The sequence below is a fragment of the Ostrea edulis genome, chromosome 6, assembly GCF_947568905.1.
Source record: "Ostrea edulis chromosome 6, xbOstEdul1.1, whole genome shotgun sequence".
NCBI classification, from domain to species: Eukaryota; Metazoa; Mollusca; class Bivalvia; order Ostreida; family Ostreidae; genus Ostrea; species Ostrea edulis.
This window is the reverse complement of record NC_079169.1, coordinates 32,701,752-32,719,411: the sequence shown is the minus strand read 5'-3', so window position 1 is coordinate 32,719,411 and position 17,660 is coordinate 32,701,752. Positions and strand designations below refer to the sequence as shown.

General features: G+C 34.7%; 1 protein-coding gene across 2 annotated transcripts in view; it reads left to right on the top strand.

Moving 5' to 3' along the window:
- Window positions 1-17,660, top strand: part of LOC125646767 (RCC1-like G exchanging factor-like protein) — a 54,107-nt gene that overhangs the window by 29,680 nt on the left and 6,767 nt on the right. For both annotated transcript variants that reach the window (XM_048873288.2, XM_048873289.2), the window contains 6 exons: window positions 2,717-2,783; window positions 5,253-5,304; window positions 5,697-5,781; window positions 8,451-8,714; window positions 9,783-9,956; window positions 10,136-10,227. In XM_048873288.2, the coding sequence (XP_048729245.2) occupies window positions 2,717-2,783; window positions 5,253-5,304; window positions 5,697-5,781; window positions 8,451-8,714; window positions 9,783-9,956; window positions 10,136-10,227 (734 nt within the window). The remainder of the gene's footprint in view (window positions 1-2,716; window positions 2,784-5,252; window positions 5,305-5,696; window positions 5,782-8,450; window positions 8,715-9,782; window positions 9,957-10,135; window positions 10,228-17,660) is intronic.

Sequence of the window (17,660 nt, the reverse complement as noted above, 5' to 3'; positions counted from 1 at the left end):
TCCGGGCTCTAAAGCATTATCCTTTCCACCTACAGTTACCATATCATACATATGGACTACCCGTGGGATGAAGATGTTCCCTATCGATTTTGGGGTCAAAAGGTCAAAGGTCACGCGCACTGGACATCGAAGTAGCAATATGGTTTCCAGGCTCTAAAGCGTTATCCTTTCCACCTACAGTCACCATATCATACATATGGACTACCCGTGAGATGATGTTCCCTATCGATTTTGGAGTCAAAAGGTCAAAGGTCAAGCGCACTGGACATCGAAGTAGCAATATGGTTTCCAGGCTCTAAAGCGTTATCCTTTCCACCTACAGTCACCATATCATACATATGGACTACCCGTGGGATGAAGATGTTCCCTATCGATTTTGGGATCAAAAGGTCAAAGGTCAAGCGCACTGGACATCGAAGTAGCAATATGGTTCGGTTTGTCATGCCATTTGTTTTTTACACTCAGAAAAGAGGTAGTTTATACCTATTACCAACACCCTTTGGGAGATTGGGGTAAGCGGGGGGTATTCTTGGTGAGCATTGCTCACAGTACCTCTTTTTTTATCTGTTTTCATATACGTACACATGTATATAAAATGTATAGGTTTATTTAACATCTGTCTTTGGCAAGAGGCCTGGAATATACAAATGTATTTTAACGGCACTCAGAATGAATGTACAAAAATAGCGAAACAGACGCGACCATTTCATATTCAGTTTCAATGGATTTAAAAGAGCAATAAATCAATAAAATTTGATTAATCAATATTCTGTGACAATACGATTTTTGCATGTTTTTCTTCTATGTCCGAACTTTTTCTTTTCTTTTCATCTAGAATACTGTCATTACATGTATATTGAAACTATTCTTGTTTAAACTAACCCCAGGATGAACCAAATAATACCGAAAAAATCAAAGTGTGCAGGCCATGTCTACTGTTTCGTGAAGATGATTCACAAAGTGTGCAAGCCACGCCTACAAATTGGTCAGCATTTCATGCAAACCATTCACCGTTCCGTGCAAACCGTTCACCATTCCGTGCAGATCATTTGGCATTTCATGCAAACCATCATTTTGTACCGTTCCGTGCAAGTGGTGTAGTAGTACGCTTCAGGTTCTGTATTTGTGATAGCTGTCTCATTCCCCTTTCCCATCCCTACAGTTTGACAAATGTATATTTTTAGCTCGCCAGGACAAATGTCTGCACGGCTATAGTCACCAACTCATTAGGACCAAATATATAGGCACAGGTGTGCCTGTACTACAATTAATATAACCTTTAAAAAAGATTTATATACATGTAATTAAAAAGTGTAATAGACTTTATGTAGGCCACACAGGAAATACTTCCGGACATCAATTGGTACAATACACTTCAAGATTTCTTGTGTTTTAGTACATATGACCTACATCCAACAATAGTCAGAAACTTGGCCGACATGCACTAATTGTAACATGTTACTATGTTAGTTAAATGTGATTTACGTTAGTACAATGGTAGTCCGTGCCCCTTGATCTGGATGTGACACTCTTTTGACAGTGACAGGTTGTTGATATCAGACTTAAAAACATTATAGTAAATGTTTGCAAGACGGTTGAGAGTTTGATAATTACTTACACAGTCAATTGTCAAAGGGATTAGATAATTAAAATCACAGTATCAAAAATAATAAAAGTGGCTCTGCAATCTGAAAAGCATCAAACTTGATACCAATAATATGCTAACATGATCCAAGTACTTTGTAAAATAAAATAGCCACACAGACTAGATCATGATACTCCTACATACACTTGATTACATACTGTAACGTGACACTGAGATACACCTGATTACATACTGTAACATGACACTGAGATACACCTGATTACATACTGTAACACGACACTGATATACGCCTGATGACATACTGTAACATGACACTGAGATACACCTGATTACATACTGTAACATGACACTGAGATACACTTGATTACATATTGTAACACGACACTGATATACGCCTGATCACATACTGTAACATGACACTGAGATACACCTGATTACATACTGTAACACGACACTGATATACGCCTGATCACATACTGTAACATGACACTGAGATACACTTGATTACATATTGTAACACGACACTGATATACGCCTGATCACATACTGTAACATGACACTGAGATACACCTGATCACATACTGTAACATGACACTGAGATACACCTGATTACATACTGTAACACGACACTGATATACGCCTGATCACATACTGTAACATGACACTGAGATACACCTGATTACATACTGTAACATGACACTGAGATTTAGATGTAACATATTATGAAACTATTAAGGTGTCATCATGATTAATATGACTCCGGGGGGGGGTGGGGGGTAGTCTTTTTGAAAACCACTTTTTGATGTTTCTACCAGTGCCTTGATATTTTTCAGCTGAAATGCAATGGGTATTATACCTAGTCCTTTGTAAAATGGAGTATGAATTGTTTTCAGTAAGCTTACAGGTGAACCGGGCCTGGATTTCTTGAGAGAGAAAAAAGCATAAGTCAAAAATTGGACTTAAGTCTGAGATTTTACTCAAATTTTGACTGCTCAAATAAAAGAAAACACAAACTCAAATTTGAGATTTTTTGGGGAAATCCAAGCCTGGTGTAGGAAGGGAATACACAGGAGTTAGTATAGATGAATTTTAATGATTGTTTTCTGGTAGTTTTCAGTTTGGGCCACAATGCCTATGGTCAGTGTGGGAGGACGATAGTGGATGGAGAAATATTCAAGTAAGAAAACAAAAGTACAGTAGTATACTCGAGCCTGTCCCAATCTGATCCGGATTAGACTTGTGTAACGTGTTAAAACTGACTGTTGTCACACAAATAGCAAACTGTTGTCCTTTATTAAGAACACTGTACAGAAAAACACCATGCATTACAACAAACACACTTTTAATGAATTCATGCTTACAGCGAAGTGATTTTCATTTTCTGTACATAGTTTTAAATATACATGTATTATGAATTTATTGGATATTACGAATTGTGTTTTTAGCAAATAAAATTTATTTGTTGAAGCGCTTTGCTATAAGTACATTTAACTACATGGTATCTGCTGGTGCTAGGTTTCGAATAAGTAATCCGCATACACACAGTGCAATTTCTGTTTATTCCTAATGTATACATAACCACCAAGGACCATCTATCATTAATTGAATTGTGAGATCATGACTCTGAATTGTGTGTTTGTGACTCTGAGTTGTGAGATTGTCTTCAAGTTGAAAAGTTAACCCCAAATTGTGAGATTGACTTAGAGCTGTGAAATTGTGACTTCGAAATGTGAGATCTACTTTGAGTTTGACTGTAAAAATAACAAATTACAATATCAATTGTCTATCAATATTTCCTGAAATATATTCAATATATTCTGATACACTTACATACTAGATACATGGTTATCTAATGAGTAGACACAAATTATGTTTTACTTTATTGATGTTGAATTATTTTAAAAAGAATCGGTGTCATGGCTGACTGAACTTCTTTATTTAGTGTCATGGTTGACTGAACCTCTTTACTTAGTGTCATGGTTGACTGAACTTCTTTTCTTAGTGTAGGGCTGTGCAATTATATCGATATTCTGTTGTATTGTAGTTTGTTGACAAAAATATTGTATTGCTATACGTTTTTTAAGTACCGATATACCAACAAAATGGTCGGGCTCGGAATTAATTTTAAGTTTTGAGCTCGGGATTCCAAAAATAAAATCGCATAGTACCAGCAGGCGTTACCATGATGATGGCTTTATTATTTTTCATTGAGAAGAGAGAAAAAATCCATGATTTATTCAACATAGTTAATTTTATTCAGCAACTGCTAAAGTTGTGTATTGCCAACTTCCTATAAATATTACTATCTTACTTGGACACTTACAGTGAATAAAGATAAGCAATAAGTGGCAACTCGCATCCTGGATTTTAGAATGTACATGCATCCTTCAGTTTCGAGGGATTTATTAAAGGTGAAACCAGACGTCATATGAGAAAAACAAGTGATCGAGATGTACCAACTTCTTGAAATTCTTCTCAAGAGATGCTATAGTGATAATGAAATCAATCAAAACATGCAAGTAGTACGTGATAACTACAATCTAGCTACCCTTTTATCAGATGAAAATAAAAGCAAAAACAGGGTATACCCCTTGTGTTTATCACCAAATACAACCCTGAAATTCAACATAAAACAAAAGCTTTTAAAATATTGGCACATCCTCCAGGGAGACAAAGATGTTATTTTCTGATCTACCTATCGTGTCATATAACTGCAATACAATTTAGGAATATGCTCAAATCATCAATTGTAAAATAATCAAATTGCATGATGATTGTAAAGTGCAAATGAACTCGTGATGAGGTACGTGGATTTGCAAGCAGCTAAAATTATATCTATATTGAAGTAATCATCAATTATTTCAGTATCATAGCCTCTTCTCCTGTGGGGATCCGGGTTAGAATAGGTCCTCAATACCTCTTGGTTGTCGTAAAAAGTGACTAAATGGGGTGGTCCTTTGGATGAGACTGCAAAAATTGAGGCCCGTGTCACAGCAGTTGTGGCACATTAAAGATCCCTGTCTGCTCAAAGGCTGTAAGCACCAAGCATGGGACAAAATTTTGCACCCCTTCACTGGTAATGGGGGACGTCTCCATTTGAGTAAAAAATTCTTGAGTGGGACATTAAACAATATACATATATATATAACCAACCAGCATAACCTCATATTACACTGCCAAAATGCTTAATTAGTGTAGTCAAGTGACTGCTGAGGTATGTGGCAGATGAGGGCCATATATTTTCTTACTTAATAAGAAAAGATCATTTTAATTCTTATTGAAAATATTGCAGTACATATCGTAATACAGTTGAAAATGTCGCAATACGAAATTTCCGTACAATACCCAGTCCTAACTTAATGTCATGGCTGACTGGACTTTTTAAATTGCTGTAGGCTATCTAATTCTCTGTATTCCTTTTATTATGAATAAAATGTCACGTAAAAATGTCCCCAAAAAATGAGAGAGAGAGAGAATTAAACCTGTCTACATTAGACTAATGGTTTCAGATAGACCAGAAATGTTCAGATGCAGTGTACCTCTAACTTATTCTGTGAGGGTTTTTTTTTGTTTTTTGTTTTTGTTTTTATACATAATATGAAATATCCATAAACATACATGTATATGTTATCACCCTGTTTTTCAGAGGAAGTCAGATAATTAACAAAGTGATGGACTTGCCTAATGACATAGTTAAGGTAATTTGAATTTGGATTTACCCAGGGAGATATTTAAAGTTATAGTTTGATTTTGGATTTACCCAAGGACATAGTTAAAGTTAGTTTGATTTTCGCATTTGCTCAGGGACATAAGGTAATTTTGATTTTTGCATTTGTCCAGGGACATACATGTACATGTGCAGTCAATTTGATGTTTGAACCTGTCCAGTGGCATAGCTTAGATAAATTTGATTTTTATGAAATTATCTAAGACTGCACCCAAAAGTGTTTACCTTTGCCATGGTTGTTGTAAACTCTCTAAAGGACAGGTTGTATTTCTGTAGAGGACAGGTTGTCTCTAAATAAAGAGCATGGCTTGAAGCAGTGGTTTGGAAATTGAGTTGACCAAATATTTTCATATTTATTTACAGGTTGTCTGTGGCCAAGACCATACTTTTTTTCTGACCAGCAGTGGACAGGTATACAGTTGTGGTCTTGGAGCTGATGGTCAAACAGGTATTTGTATTTATTAACATCTGCTTATAGTAAAAGATTCTCGGTAGGCATCAATGTCAGAGCAGACTAGACTTAAGAGATGTATGGGGCAGTCCTTCGGATGAGACCGCAAAACAATAAGAAAACTGGCTGTGCGTTCAGGCCAGGTAGAGTTACTGTGCAGAATTAAATGGATCAGTCCCCAAACTAAAGGTACAATGGTTAAAAGCTGAATTAAATATAAAGGAAGAGAACTAGTGGTGACTGGATGTATGCTACTGTGTGTTGAGGAGACGTTGAACACTGGTTGTGTCGTAGGAACGGTGGAATGCGACTCAGCTCCATTTCAATATCAAGTAAAAAGCTCAACACCTCTTCATCTAAATTGCCCTTGGTGAGCCCCATATTATGCAGTTCAATTTCATTCATATCTTCAAGATCAAAAGCTGCTTGCTCCGTCATGTTATCGAACTCATAAAGCAGAATGTATATACCGGGAACTTGTGTATACATGTATCTCTGTTTACTTCTTCTACCAGTCAGTTTCTATGCCATCAAGTTGACTATTCTGCCACGTCATCACCATGTGTGTTGCTTCTTTAAATTGATTTTGCAATTTTGTCCCCCACCACAATTGGAAAGGGGACATATAAATACTGGTGTCTGTCCGTCTATCCGTCCGTCTGTCCCACTTCACTTTGTGGATGCAACTCCTCCGAAACTGCTCAATGGAGTTTGTTCAAATTTTGTAGGATTGTTAGGCCAAATAAAATTAATTCTCTGGTTCTCGGGCCAATTTTCTCAAAAACAGATAAGGGAGAGAAGCATTTTTTTTTTTCATTTTTGTTACCAATAAAATAGATGAGGGAGGCTTTTTTTCAATCCCAAACTTTTTTGGAAAAGAAACTTTAAACATAAAAGTTCTATCACTGAAAAAAATACAGTAGTCAACATGGTGATTTATTTAAATCCCTGTGATACTACCATAGTATATCAATAGACATATACATATGTTACTTTGTAGCTCATTGAATAAAGCACCAGACTTCTGACACACAGATACAGCAAAGAATTGTGTTACGTGTATCAATATTATATTAAATTTTTATCCAATAAAATTCTTTTGTAAAGGAAATTAAATTTTAAACTATCTTTATTAATATACATGTGTCAATGATAATGATAAAAAATAATTAAAGTTTTACCGAAACGAAATATCTTGATATCCCATTGTACAATGATGCAGTATTCAATATACCCATTACCATATGCACTGAAAATATATTTTGTCTATTTGAAATAATTCATTATCTTTACCTGCTAACTCTCAAGTTGATTTAGGAAGTGGATATGATAAGTGAATCTACATTATAACACGTATTATTATAAAAGAAAAATCGAGGGAATTCGGACTTATTCAAAAGTTTGCGATGGTTTTGGAGTGTATTTAAAACTGAAATATGATGATAGTGCTGCTAAATGATTTATATTGGGGAGATTTACGGGCAATAAGACCATATCATTCGTATTTTTCAAAGAGAGTAAACAATTGAGTTAATTGCACTATCAATTTGAATTTCGGTTGGACCAACATTCCATTGTACCAAAATTTCAGGTGGACCTTCCACTTTTTTGGTAGTCTCGGACCTCTGGTCCACCGTTAATGTCAAACCCTGCTAAGTAGACAATTATAACTGATTCATTCAGAAATCACAGAGATGCAAGATATTAGTGGCGAATTCAAAATAATATTAATGAATGTGGATTTATTTTATTGAAAATTTGATAAAATCGACAATGCGGCTACCTCAAAATGGATGCACATGGGGTTGAGAACCGTAATTTCAATTTCATTTGGCCTTAGTCACCGTATGTAGATGATCATATTGCGCTGCGCCATTTTGATTTGACAAATTGTACAGGAGTTATGGGACTTTGTTGCATTTGTATATGCTACAATATAAGAACACTATGTAGATGCAACTCCTCAGAGACCGCTGATGGATTTTGTTAAAATTTTGTAGGATTGTTAGTCATCATAAGTTGTTGATCATATTGCACTGCCAATTTGATTCGACATATTTTACAGGAGTTATTAGGCTTTTGTGCTTCCAACTTTTTTTGTGGCGATGGGGGACATGGCTACGCATAGCAATCTTATGTTTGTTTCTGTTTATTTTTAGTAGCATTAAATGAAAAAAGAATCAAACGAATTAGTGCAGATGAACTGTGGACAAAATTTTTTTACCTAGAAATCAAACAAATTTTTCATCAAATCAGCATCATTGTTAAGTCATCACTTTCAAAGTTATTAAATGATTTAATATGTCTCATAAGAAATGTTTTACTTGTACAGGGACATCACGAGTTGTAGATAGAGTACCACCAATGTAGACCTATGTATGAAACCCAAGACCTGTAGTGGTGAGGGTTCTTTATCAAGTCAACGCCCACCATTTCTAAAGCTGTTTCCAAGATACCCATGACTTTTGCTTCTAATGCTGAATTCTTGGCAAAGGAACATTCATTATGTATGTTAAACGGCTTAGGTTTGACATGGCCTCTGTGATTTAGAATTGAACCCTGGAACTTCTGGTTGTGAAGCAAGGTGCCCAAACCACTAGGCTAATGCAACTGGTGCTTGATTATGAGATTAATTTATGACATGAATGAAATATTTTCTCTCTCAGGCTTACAGCATTATCATAGTGAATGGAGACCATCTTTAGTTCGTGGAGACATAAATGGAGAAAAGATAGTACAAATCTCAAGCAAAGCAGATTGTGTGCTGGCAGTGTCTGAGCGAGGGGATCTGTTTGGTTGGGGAAACTCGGAATACGGTCAGCTTTCTATGATAACCGAGGAGACACAGGTGTCAGTGCCCAGGAATATACCTCTACACAATCCTGTAACCCAGGTGGCAGCAGCAGGGTCAAAGTGCGCAGTGTTAACTGGTAAACTACGGATTAGTACACCAATACAGAATCTCAGGTGCACTAGTGCAGGCTTGTAGTACCTCGTATACACAATACAGAATCTCAGGTGCACTAGTGCAGGCTTGTAGTACCTCGTATACACAATACAGAATCTCAGGTGCACTAGTGCAGGCTTGTAGTACCTCGTATACACAATACAGAATCTCAGGTGCACTAGTGCAGGCTTGTAGTACCTCGTATACACTTTTAAAAATAGGTCATCGAAAATGATACAGTAAAACACTGTTATAGTGAACATGATTATACTAAATTACAGGTTATAGTGAAGTACAGTACCACACAGATAATAGGAAACATGGTTATATGGAATAAGTGGATTTAGCAAAGTTCAGTAAAGCATAGATAATAGGGAACATGGTTAAATGGAATTAGTGAAGTACAGAAAAACACAGAGAATAGGGAACATGGTTAAATGGAATTAGTGAAGTACAGAAAAACACAGATAATAGGGAACATGGTTAAATGGAATTAGTGAAGTACAGAAAAACACAGATAATAGTGAACATGGTTATATGGAATTAGTAAAGTATCGGTACTACAGAAAAACACAGATAATAGTGAACATGGTTATATGGAATTAGTGAAGTACAGAAAAACACAGATAATAGTGAACATGGTTATATGGAATTAGTGAAGTACAGAAAAACACAGATAATAGTGAACATGGTTATATGGAATTAGTGAAGTACAGAAAAACACAGATAATAGTGAACATGGTTTACCATGACTGGTTCTAACAAAGGGATTCTCATTCCTCACATTGATAAATTTAACTACAAATAACTCATTTGGTATAACGCATTACTCCTACATGTATTGCCAAACAAAATAGGACATCCATAGCACGTTGCTATATATCTGTGTTTTACTGTAAGTTTAAATCTGTGGTGCCAGAAACTGTTGATACAAGTTTATCAATAATTCTAACATAAAATTTCATCTTGCCTGGTTATGGTGTTATTCAAACATGCTGTGCATTCTCTGATGATGAGTATAGGATTGATTGTGCTAATCTGTGTATTGTAGATAAGAATGAGGTATTAGTGTGGGGATTTGGGGCACTAGGAGTGGGTCCCAGCGTCAAGTCAGCCTCTGCACCCCAGGCGATACCCCCTACCCTGTTTGGGCAAAATGAGTTAGCACCAGACAAACTTGTCAAGGACATTGCCTGTGGAATCAACCACTTTGCTGCCAGAACAAGTGTGTATTTATTTCTTTGAAAAGAAATGTTTTAAAGTTGAGATGTTTTTCTTTCTTGACAGTTTTAATTAATGTTTTTTTTAGCATCTTTTAGATGCTGTACATCATGCATTCCAAAAGCTATGGTATTTAATACATAGTGACTATGATGAAACACAATGTGGTTTCTTTTTTTCCAGATGACTATGAAATGTTTGTGTGGGGGAAAAATCAGAAAGGCTGTCTGGGTATCTATGTAGCACAGAGAATGGACCAGACATATCCATTCAGGGTAGGTAACTCAGGCTTCAGCTGGTGACTGAGGGGATTCATATATACAACGTACATATGTTGTCTGTGATTTGAAACTGCTTCACATGTCTCTGGTGTAGGATTTTAACTCTTTGTTTCATAAAGTACAAAAATGGGTGTGTCTGTTTATTAGGGCCCCGCCATATGGCAGGTTCCCTACAGTAATTGCTCTGTTTGTCTGTCTGTCCCTCCATCTGTCCATCCGTCTATCCATCCATCCATCTGTCTCAGACCAACATTTGGCAATTAAGAGCTTAAAGATTTATGAGCTTATATTAGCACATAAGTTGTCCATAAAATTTGTATGGTAAATAAGTTGGCAAATGACAATTATTTTAACTCATAAAACTTGCCCACAAGATATGCAAGATATACATCCATGATTTAAGAGTTATTAACTCCTAAGCTGGGGCTGGGTAATTATTTTAACTCATAAAACTAATCTATAGCAACGGACAAGTGACACATCCATTATTAAGAGTTAGCTTTCTAGCTGATATATGCCTCACAAACAGTAACTGAGTAAATTCATAGACAAATATTAGGAGCTTAACTCCTAATTCTTTAGAAACTTGCAAGTTTGAATTGGGCAATTTTTTAATCTCATCAGTGACAGTCTCAGATTATAGCACGAACCCATGGAAAGACCGTCTATCAGTCCATCCCTTCATCTATCTGTCTATCCCTCCATATATCTGTCTATCCCTCCATAGATGTCTGTCTATCCCTCCATCTGTCTGTCTATCCCTCCATCTGTCTATCTATCTACCGTATATACTCTCTTATAAGTCGGTTGTATTTTTTAAGGTTATTTTCTAGGAATTTGCCATTGACCCGCTTGTAAATCGGTACAATTTTTTTTCAGAATCGGTTGACAATTTCAAGTCAATGCTCTAGTGCTTTTACCTATGTTTCAGAGAAATATTTTGTGAAATTAATAATTATGAGGTGTTCAATATCCAAGCCATATCTGTTTGGGGTTTAAACGCAACCTTTGATCTATTATTGGCAATGATCACTTGTTTACTTAAGCAATTATGGTCTCCTAATTACCAGTACCTCACACCGTGTTTACTTAGTGGTACGCTCCTCGCGAAAACTGTTATTGTGGGATTCTGGTATAATTCATTGTATCAACAATCAAGTTTTTAAGAGTCAAGAATGATGATCTAAATTATCTGTTAACAATATTCAATCTTTTATGAAATATATTTCAGCTGGTATACATATGAATATTTCAATATTAAACTGGGTTCGCAATTCAATTTTACCGATAAACGATAGATTAGTTAAATTGAATGAAAGAATTAGTTACTGGTATGTAAAGAATTTTTAAATATACACTTAACTAGATAAAATTATGAAAATATGTAAATACTTGTACTTTATACATAATTTTAAAATACATAAACAATAAGAGGTGTCTAGATATTTGTGAACAATAATCATTTGTGTGGTAGGCCCTAGTCCATGATAATCGTCGGAGTTGTTTAAAAAACACTACATTACGTCGCCCAGAAAATAGCAATTTTCTTAGGACGCGCCAATAAGTCGGACATAGAGTTTTGGACTAAAAATTGACTCCCAAAAATCTGACTTATAGGTGAGTATATAAGGTATCCCTCCATCTATCTGTCTATCTATCCCTCCATCTATCTATCCCTCCATCTGTCTATCTATCTATCCCTCCATCTGTCTGTCTATCTATCCCTCCATCTATCTATCTATCTATCTATCCCTCCATCTGTCTGTCTCTCCAACCCTCCATCTGTCTGTCTATTTATCCCTCCATATCCCTCCATCTGTCTGTCTATTTATCCCTCCATCTGTCTGTCATTCTGTCTCTGTCACACTTTTTTGTTTCCAGACTATATCTCTGCAAGGCCTTTAGTTTTTGCCAGAAGATATGGCCACTGTAGGTTCAATTGAATTGCTGGGGCGGCTTGGTCTCGATGATCTCGACCTCATCTTAAGGGAAAGGAGACTCCGCTGGTATGGCCATGTTGTCAGATGTAGCAGTGCAGTCAAGTGTGCTCTCAATGTACAAGTTCCTGGTAGGCGTAGAGTTGGCAGGCCAATGATATCATGGAGAGAGCTGACAGAGAAAGATCAAAGAGAATGGGAGCTCTCTACTGCCGCCCCTCATGATCAGAAAAATTGGAGATATGAGGTGAGATCTGCCATGCGTGCAGCTAGCCAAATACCTGGAAGGGGGCCCACTAGTCTGGACAATACCCGTACATCTGCACGTAAATAAAAAGGAACTGACAACATGACCCCTGGAAGTATGTTGGGGCCACAATAGGGGATTAAAGTTTTACCTGCGAATATAGAGGTAAAATTTTCTTCTGAAGAACCACTGGACCAGAAAAGTTTATATTGACATGAAAGCTTCCTGACATAGTGCAGATTCAAGGTTGTTAAAGCTTCCTGACATAGTGCAGATTCAAGGTTGTTAAAACCATTGCCGGTGGAGGTAAAGTAGGGCCACAATAGGTGATCAAAGATTGACATTGGAATATAGGGGAAAATCTTTAAAAATGTTCTTCTGAAGAACCACTGAGCCAGAAAAGTGTACATGTCAGCTGTAGATTCAAGCTTGTTAACATCATGACCATCAGGGATAGAGTGAGGCCATAATAGGGGATGAAAGTATTACATACAGATAAATAGGGAAAATCTTTAAAAATGTTCATAAGAATCATTGGGCCAAAAAAGTTTACATTTACATGAAAGCTTTCTGACATAGTGCAGATTCAAGTTTGTAGAAATCATGGCCCCCGGGGGTAGGTTGGGTCCACAAAAGTAATTCAAGTTTTACATGCAAACATGGAGGGAAAAAATCTCTAAATATGGGCTCAGGTGAGCGATGTGGCCCATGGACCTCTTATATTTTTCCAAGTTTCAACTTTATAAGTTGATTGGATTTTTTTGTTGAGAAATCTAGGCCTAGCTTCATGACCATAAACTGAGGATCGACCTGTCAAATTTTGAAATTGATCTATACATATAGTTTTGATATAGACAGTCAATAAAATTCATTTTAAAACTGGATTTTAAATATTCAAAGTTTCAATGAGGTATTGATGTAATTTTATCAAGCCAAGGGTGTGTGCAAAGTCTTATTTTTTACTTAACGAGGCCGATCGAGTCTAATTCGAGTGTGCATGACTGCAGCTTTTTATTTTCATGCATCTGTTGGTGTGAAGTTATAACTTTTTCAAGTATTGTGTTTTTAATGCAAAATCAACATTACCCGTAAGGCCAATTCAACTTAATTGATAGATTATCATCCCCGTCCACCCCTCAAAAATTGGCCCACCCCGAATTTTTTTATTTTGCTAAACTTGCGATTTCCGGAATATTTTCATGTCTGACTCCGGTATTTACACTTCTTGTTTACATTTCCGGTATAGCAACGTGAAAAGCCACGCGAAGAAAATATATCTATATGGTTTCTTGATTTCTCGCGTACATGTAGATCTGATTGATATCCACCTGGCATTAAATGATGTGCATCTGTTGGAGAAAAAAAATCATTTGTCTTTAATATTTTTCTCAGAAAATAAAAATTAAAAAATAAAATCCTCCCACCCGCCCCATACTTTTTGCTGACCCTGGATGATAATCTAATTAAGATGAATTGGCCTAACGTTCATGTGTTAGAAATTGGATTTTTAAGATAGTAATTGGGTAAAATGCTTAAATGGCTCTTACGACATCATTCTTTTCCAGTTTTGTTAACAATGCATGAAGCTGAAGAACGAAGCATGACTCACTCATATATTCGAGGTGGCCATGGACATTATTATCATTATTATGTTTATACAGGCAAAGCATCAGATAAATTACAAATCATAATCAAATACATTGTAAAATACATTAATAATGTCAATTAGGGATCACAAATGCATTTTGGCACATTGCTATCATAACTCATTCTCATATAAAACAGCAAAACCATGTCGCCAGTATTTATAGTTGAATCGTGAACATAATATAGCAAATACCGCATTCATTTGGCGAGAAAATTTCTTAGGAAGATATAAAAACAAATTTAAAAAATCAAAAGACCTACATTTCAGCATGAATTTATTAAGAACGGGAGTCCAAAGTACAAAAGTACTATGAAAACCCCTTGTCGTCATTTGAGTGGTTCATGTTCAAGTCCAGGTTATAAAAATAAACGTCACATATTCGGGTCAAACAGTGTGTGTTTACGTAAGATTGGAATGGATAGTTGAATTTGTAAAGAAGTTTGGTACGTTATAAGTAACTCCAAATTAATAAAGGACTGATGAACTTTGTCGCCAAATCACATGTAATCAACGAGTCCAATGTACTTCTGAAAAATTCAATATACTTTATGCTTCAGAAAGAGGCAGAATATATTCTTATCAGTTATATATTATCTATTTTATTTGATATCATAAACATTTCCATCAAGCTGTTAACAATAAAAAAGTTACTAAACCGAGAATCCACAAAAGTCAGTATGCTGGGTTAAGAAAGTAATCATACGGGACGGGCCTACAGGGCATACTACTTGGAAGTGATACAATTTACTTGTGTTTGTTTTTTCTTTAGATCGTTTAGAAATTAAAAAATCAAAATTCACTTTGATATAAACAAAAAATATGGAAATTGAACAGTTTTATGTTGAGAAAAGTAATATACGGGACGTAATTTACGAGTCCTAATTTTAGTATAGCTATATTCCATCAAGAATATCTATTTTAAAAATTACATCGAGATCGGGAACTTTTAAATTTTTAAAAACATGCGTGTTTATTACGTCATACGGCCAAGAAGTCTACAAAAAAGTTGAAAGGCGGGACGATGTTGTATTCAAAGCCAAAGGATAATTTCTGACTGTATTCTATTATCATATTTATTTATTTGTGTATCTAAACAGAAAATTGTCTTATTATGCAATAATGTGATTTATTCATATTGTATGGAACACTATTTGTCGGTCGAATAGGCATGCAGATGTAAACAAAATGGCATTGTCATTATGTCACGTGAATTACGGCTCTGCCTCGTAAATTACCTTAATGTTTATGGTTTCCATTTTTAGATTAGTTTTTATTTAGGATTGTGTATGGTCTTAAATCATGTTTTATTTTAATTTATAATATAACAAATTAATGACTGGATAATAAAAAGCTTTGATTATATGAGACGATTATTCCCTGTTAATGTCTGATTTAGAGGTATACGGACATCTTTAACAACAAAATCTATTATACACAAGATACTTTATTTTCTACATGTAATTAAATGATTTCACGTTTTAATAGATCTATTTGACTTATTGATATACAGACGTTTATCAAATCTGGTTTACTTCCTGCAAAAAGATCTCCAATAAAGAAAGTAAATCTATCAGTTTTTTGTCCCGTAAATTACAGAAAATTATCTTTCTTTATTAAAAGTAGATTTGTAAAATTTGTACTCTTCAATGTCTATATATGGTATAAGAATGATTATTACTTGCAAAAATACATAATATACTATTTGATTTACTATCTAAAAGTTCCAAAATAAAATATTTTGATGATTTAATCAGACATCGACTCGTAAATTACAGATGGCGAAATCAAAGTCATACACCTTTACTGAGTGTTTCAGAGATATGCTATACATTTTATCATTTAAAATTCGGGAAGCAAAAGCATTGAAGAGTGTATTAAAAGAATTCTTTGTAAGTAAACTATTTCATTATCTATTCTAAAAATTTGTGCAAAGTTTAGACAAAACATATTTCTTTTGAAATAATTTTCATGATTACAAAAGAATTAGATATTAATACATGTGTCATTGAATGTTGGTTTATGTTGATTTGATTGCATAGTTTAAAATGTTGTCTTTTGATTTCATTAAAACATTTTCACATTTTATATTGGGTTTTCTTCCTATATCATGCTAAATACAATACAAAATGGCCTCGTAAATTACTTCTGGCATTTTATAGTACTCCATTTTAGAAACCATAACTTTTTTCCTGTTCGTCCTGAGCTGCAGATCTTTTTAGTAAGAATCTACGATATAATCGGCAACACATAAAAATAATAGAAATTAACATTCTACAAAGTTTATTTTTCAACTTTTCAAAGTTTCAATTTGCTGTTTTATATGAGAATCAGTGTCATATGTACGCAATAGCACTCCAGATATTATCACAGCTATAGCTGCTAACAAATCATTATCAAAATACACGCTTATCACAGTACCAGGTCTGATCACAGACAATATAAATTATATACTTTAAATCAATCTTTGCCTAGGTAACCCATGAAAGCAATTTATAAAACTTGCTTATTTCCAAAGGGGTCCTAAGAAGTTATAAGTTGATTAAAGATTATGTATGACTAAGACAGCATAGACAAAAATAAGATTGAACATTAGATGATTTTCATAGCCCAAATTAAGTAAAATTATGTACATTGTTTGATTTTATATTGATACAAAATATTTTTTAAAATGTATCATTATACACTTTACCATAAAAAACCCATTATATATAAAATACTTTCTTCCCTCCTACGAGCTTCTTCTGCAAGATGCAACTTGACAGCAGATTTAAAACTAGCTCTATTAGCTATATTTTTTATTTCCAAAGGAAGAGAATTCCAGTTTAAAATGGCATGGTACTAAGGATTACTAAGAATTTGTTGACAGAACATCAAAAGAAACATATCAGGGATCTAAACAGTTTTACTTCTTTACAAAATAATTCTTCTAAGCCAATATTCCACGATATGCCAAATTTAGACTGATGGGGCATTTAAAAAATTTAACTTTTATATAATCCCTGGACTAAGCTAGATGGTTAATTGTGTTTCAATTTCACTTTTTGGTGACTTTTCACAATAACTTTCATATATTATAAAGAAATAGAAATCCCTAGGGCAGAAATACAAAAACAAAAAAAAATGGGTACATTTTTAACAAATTTCCAATAGTAAAAATTCATAAACAAAAATTTAATAACGGTTTATTGCACGATAAGACATATGTAGATAAAGTTAAACAAACTATTCTGAGTGTTAAGTTTTAATATCTTCAAAATCCTACATCCAATGGTAATGATTACAATTATATTGATAGTATTGATGATAGTGCATTTCTTGAAGTTCTCCTTATGGAAATACGGGGAATGACCATTTCATACTCATCATATAAGAAAAAGAATAGAGAACAACTAGAGAAATCCCTAGTTGAAGAAATTGAAAGGTTGGAATCAGAAAACAGGACTGATACTGATATTTTTGAAGAGAAAAACTCTCTCTTGAGAAATGAAAAAATGCAAGGTCATTTAATAAGATTACGTGCTAGATGGGTGGAAGAGGGTGAAAAACCAACGAAATATTTTTGTAACTTAGAATCACGTAACTACATTAAAAAAAG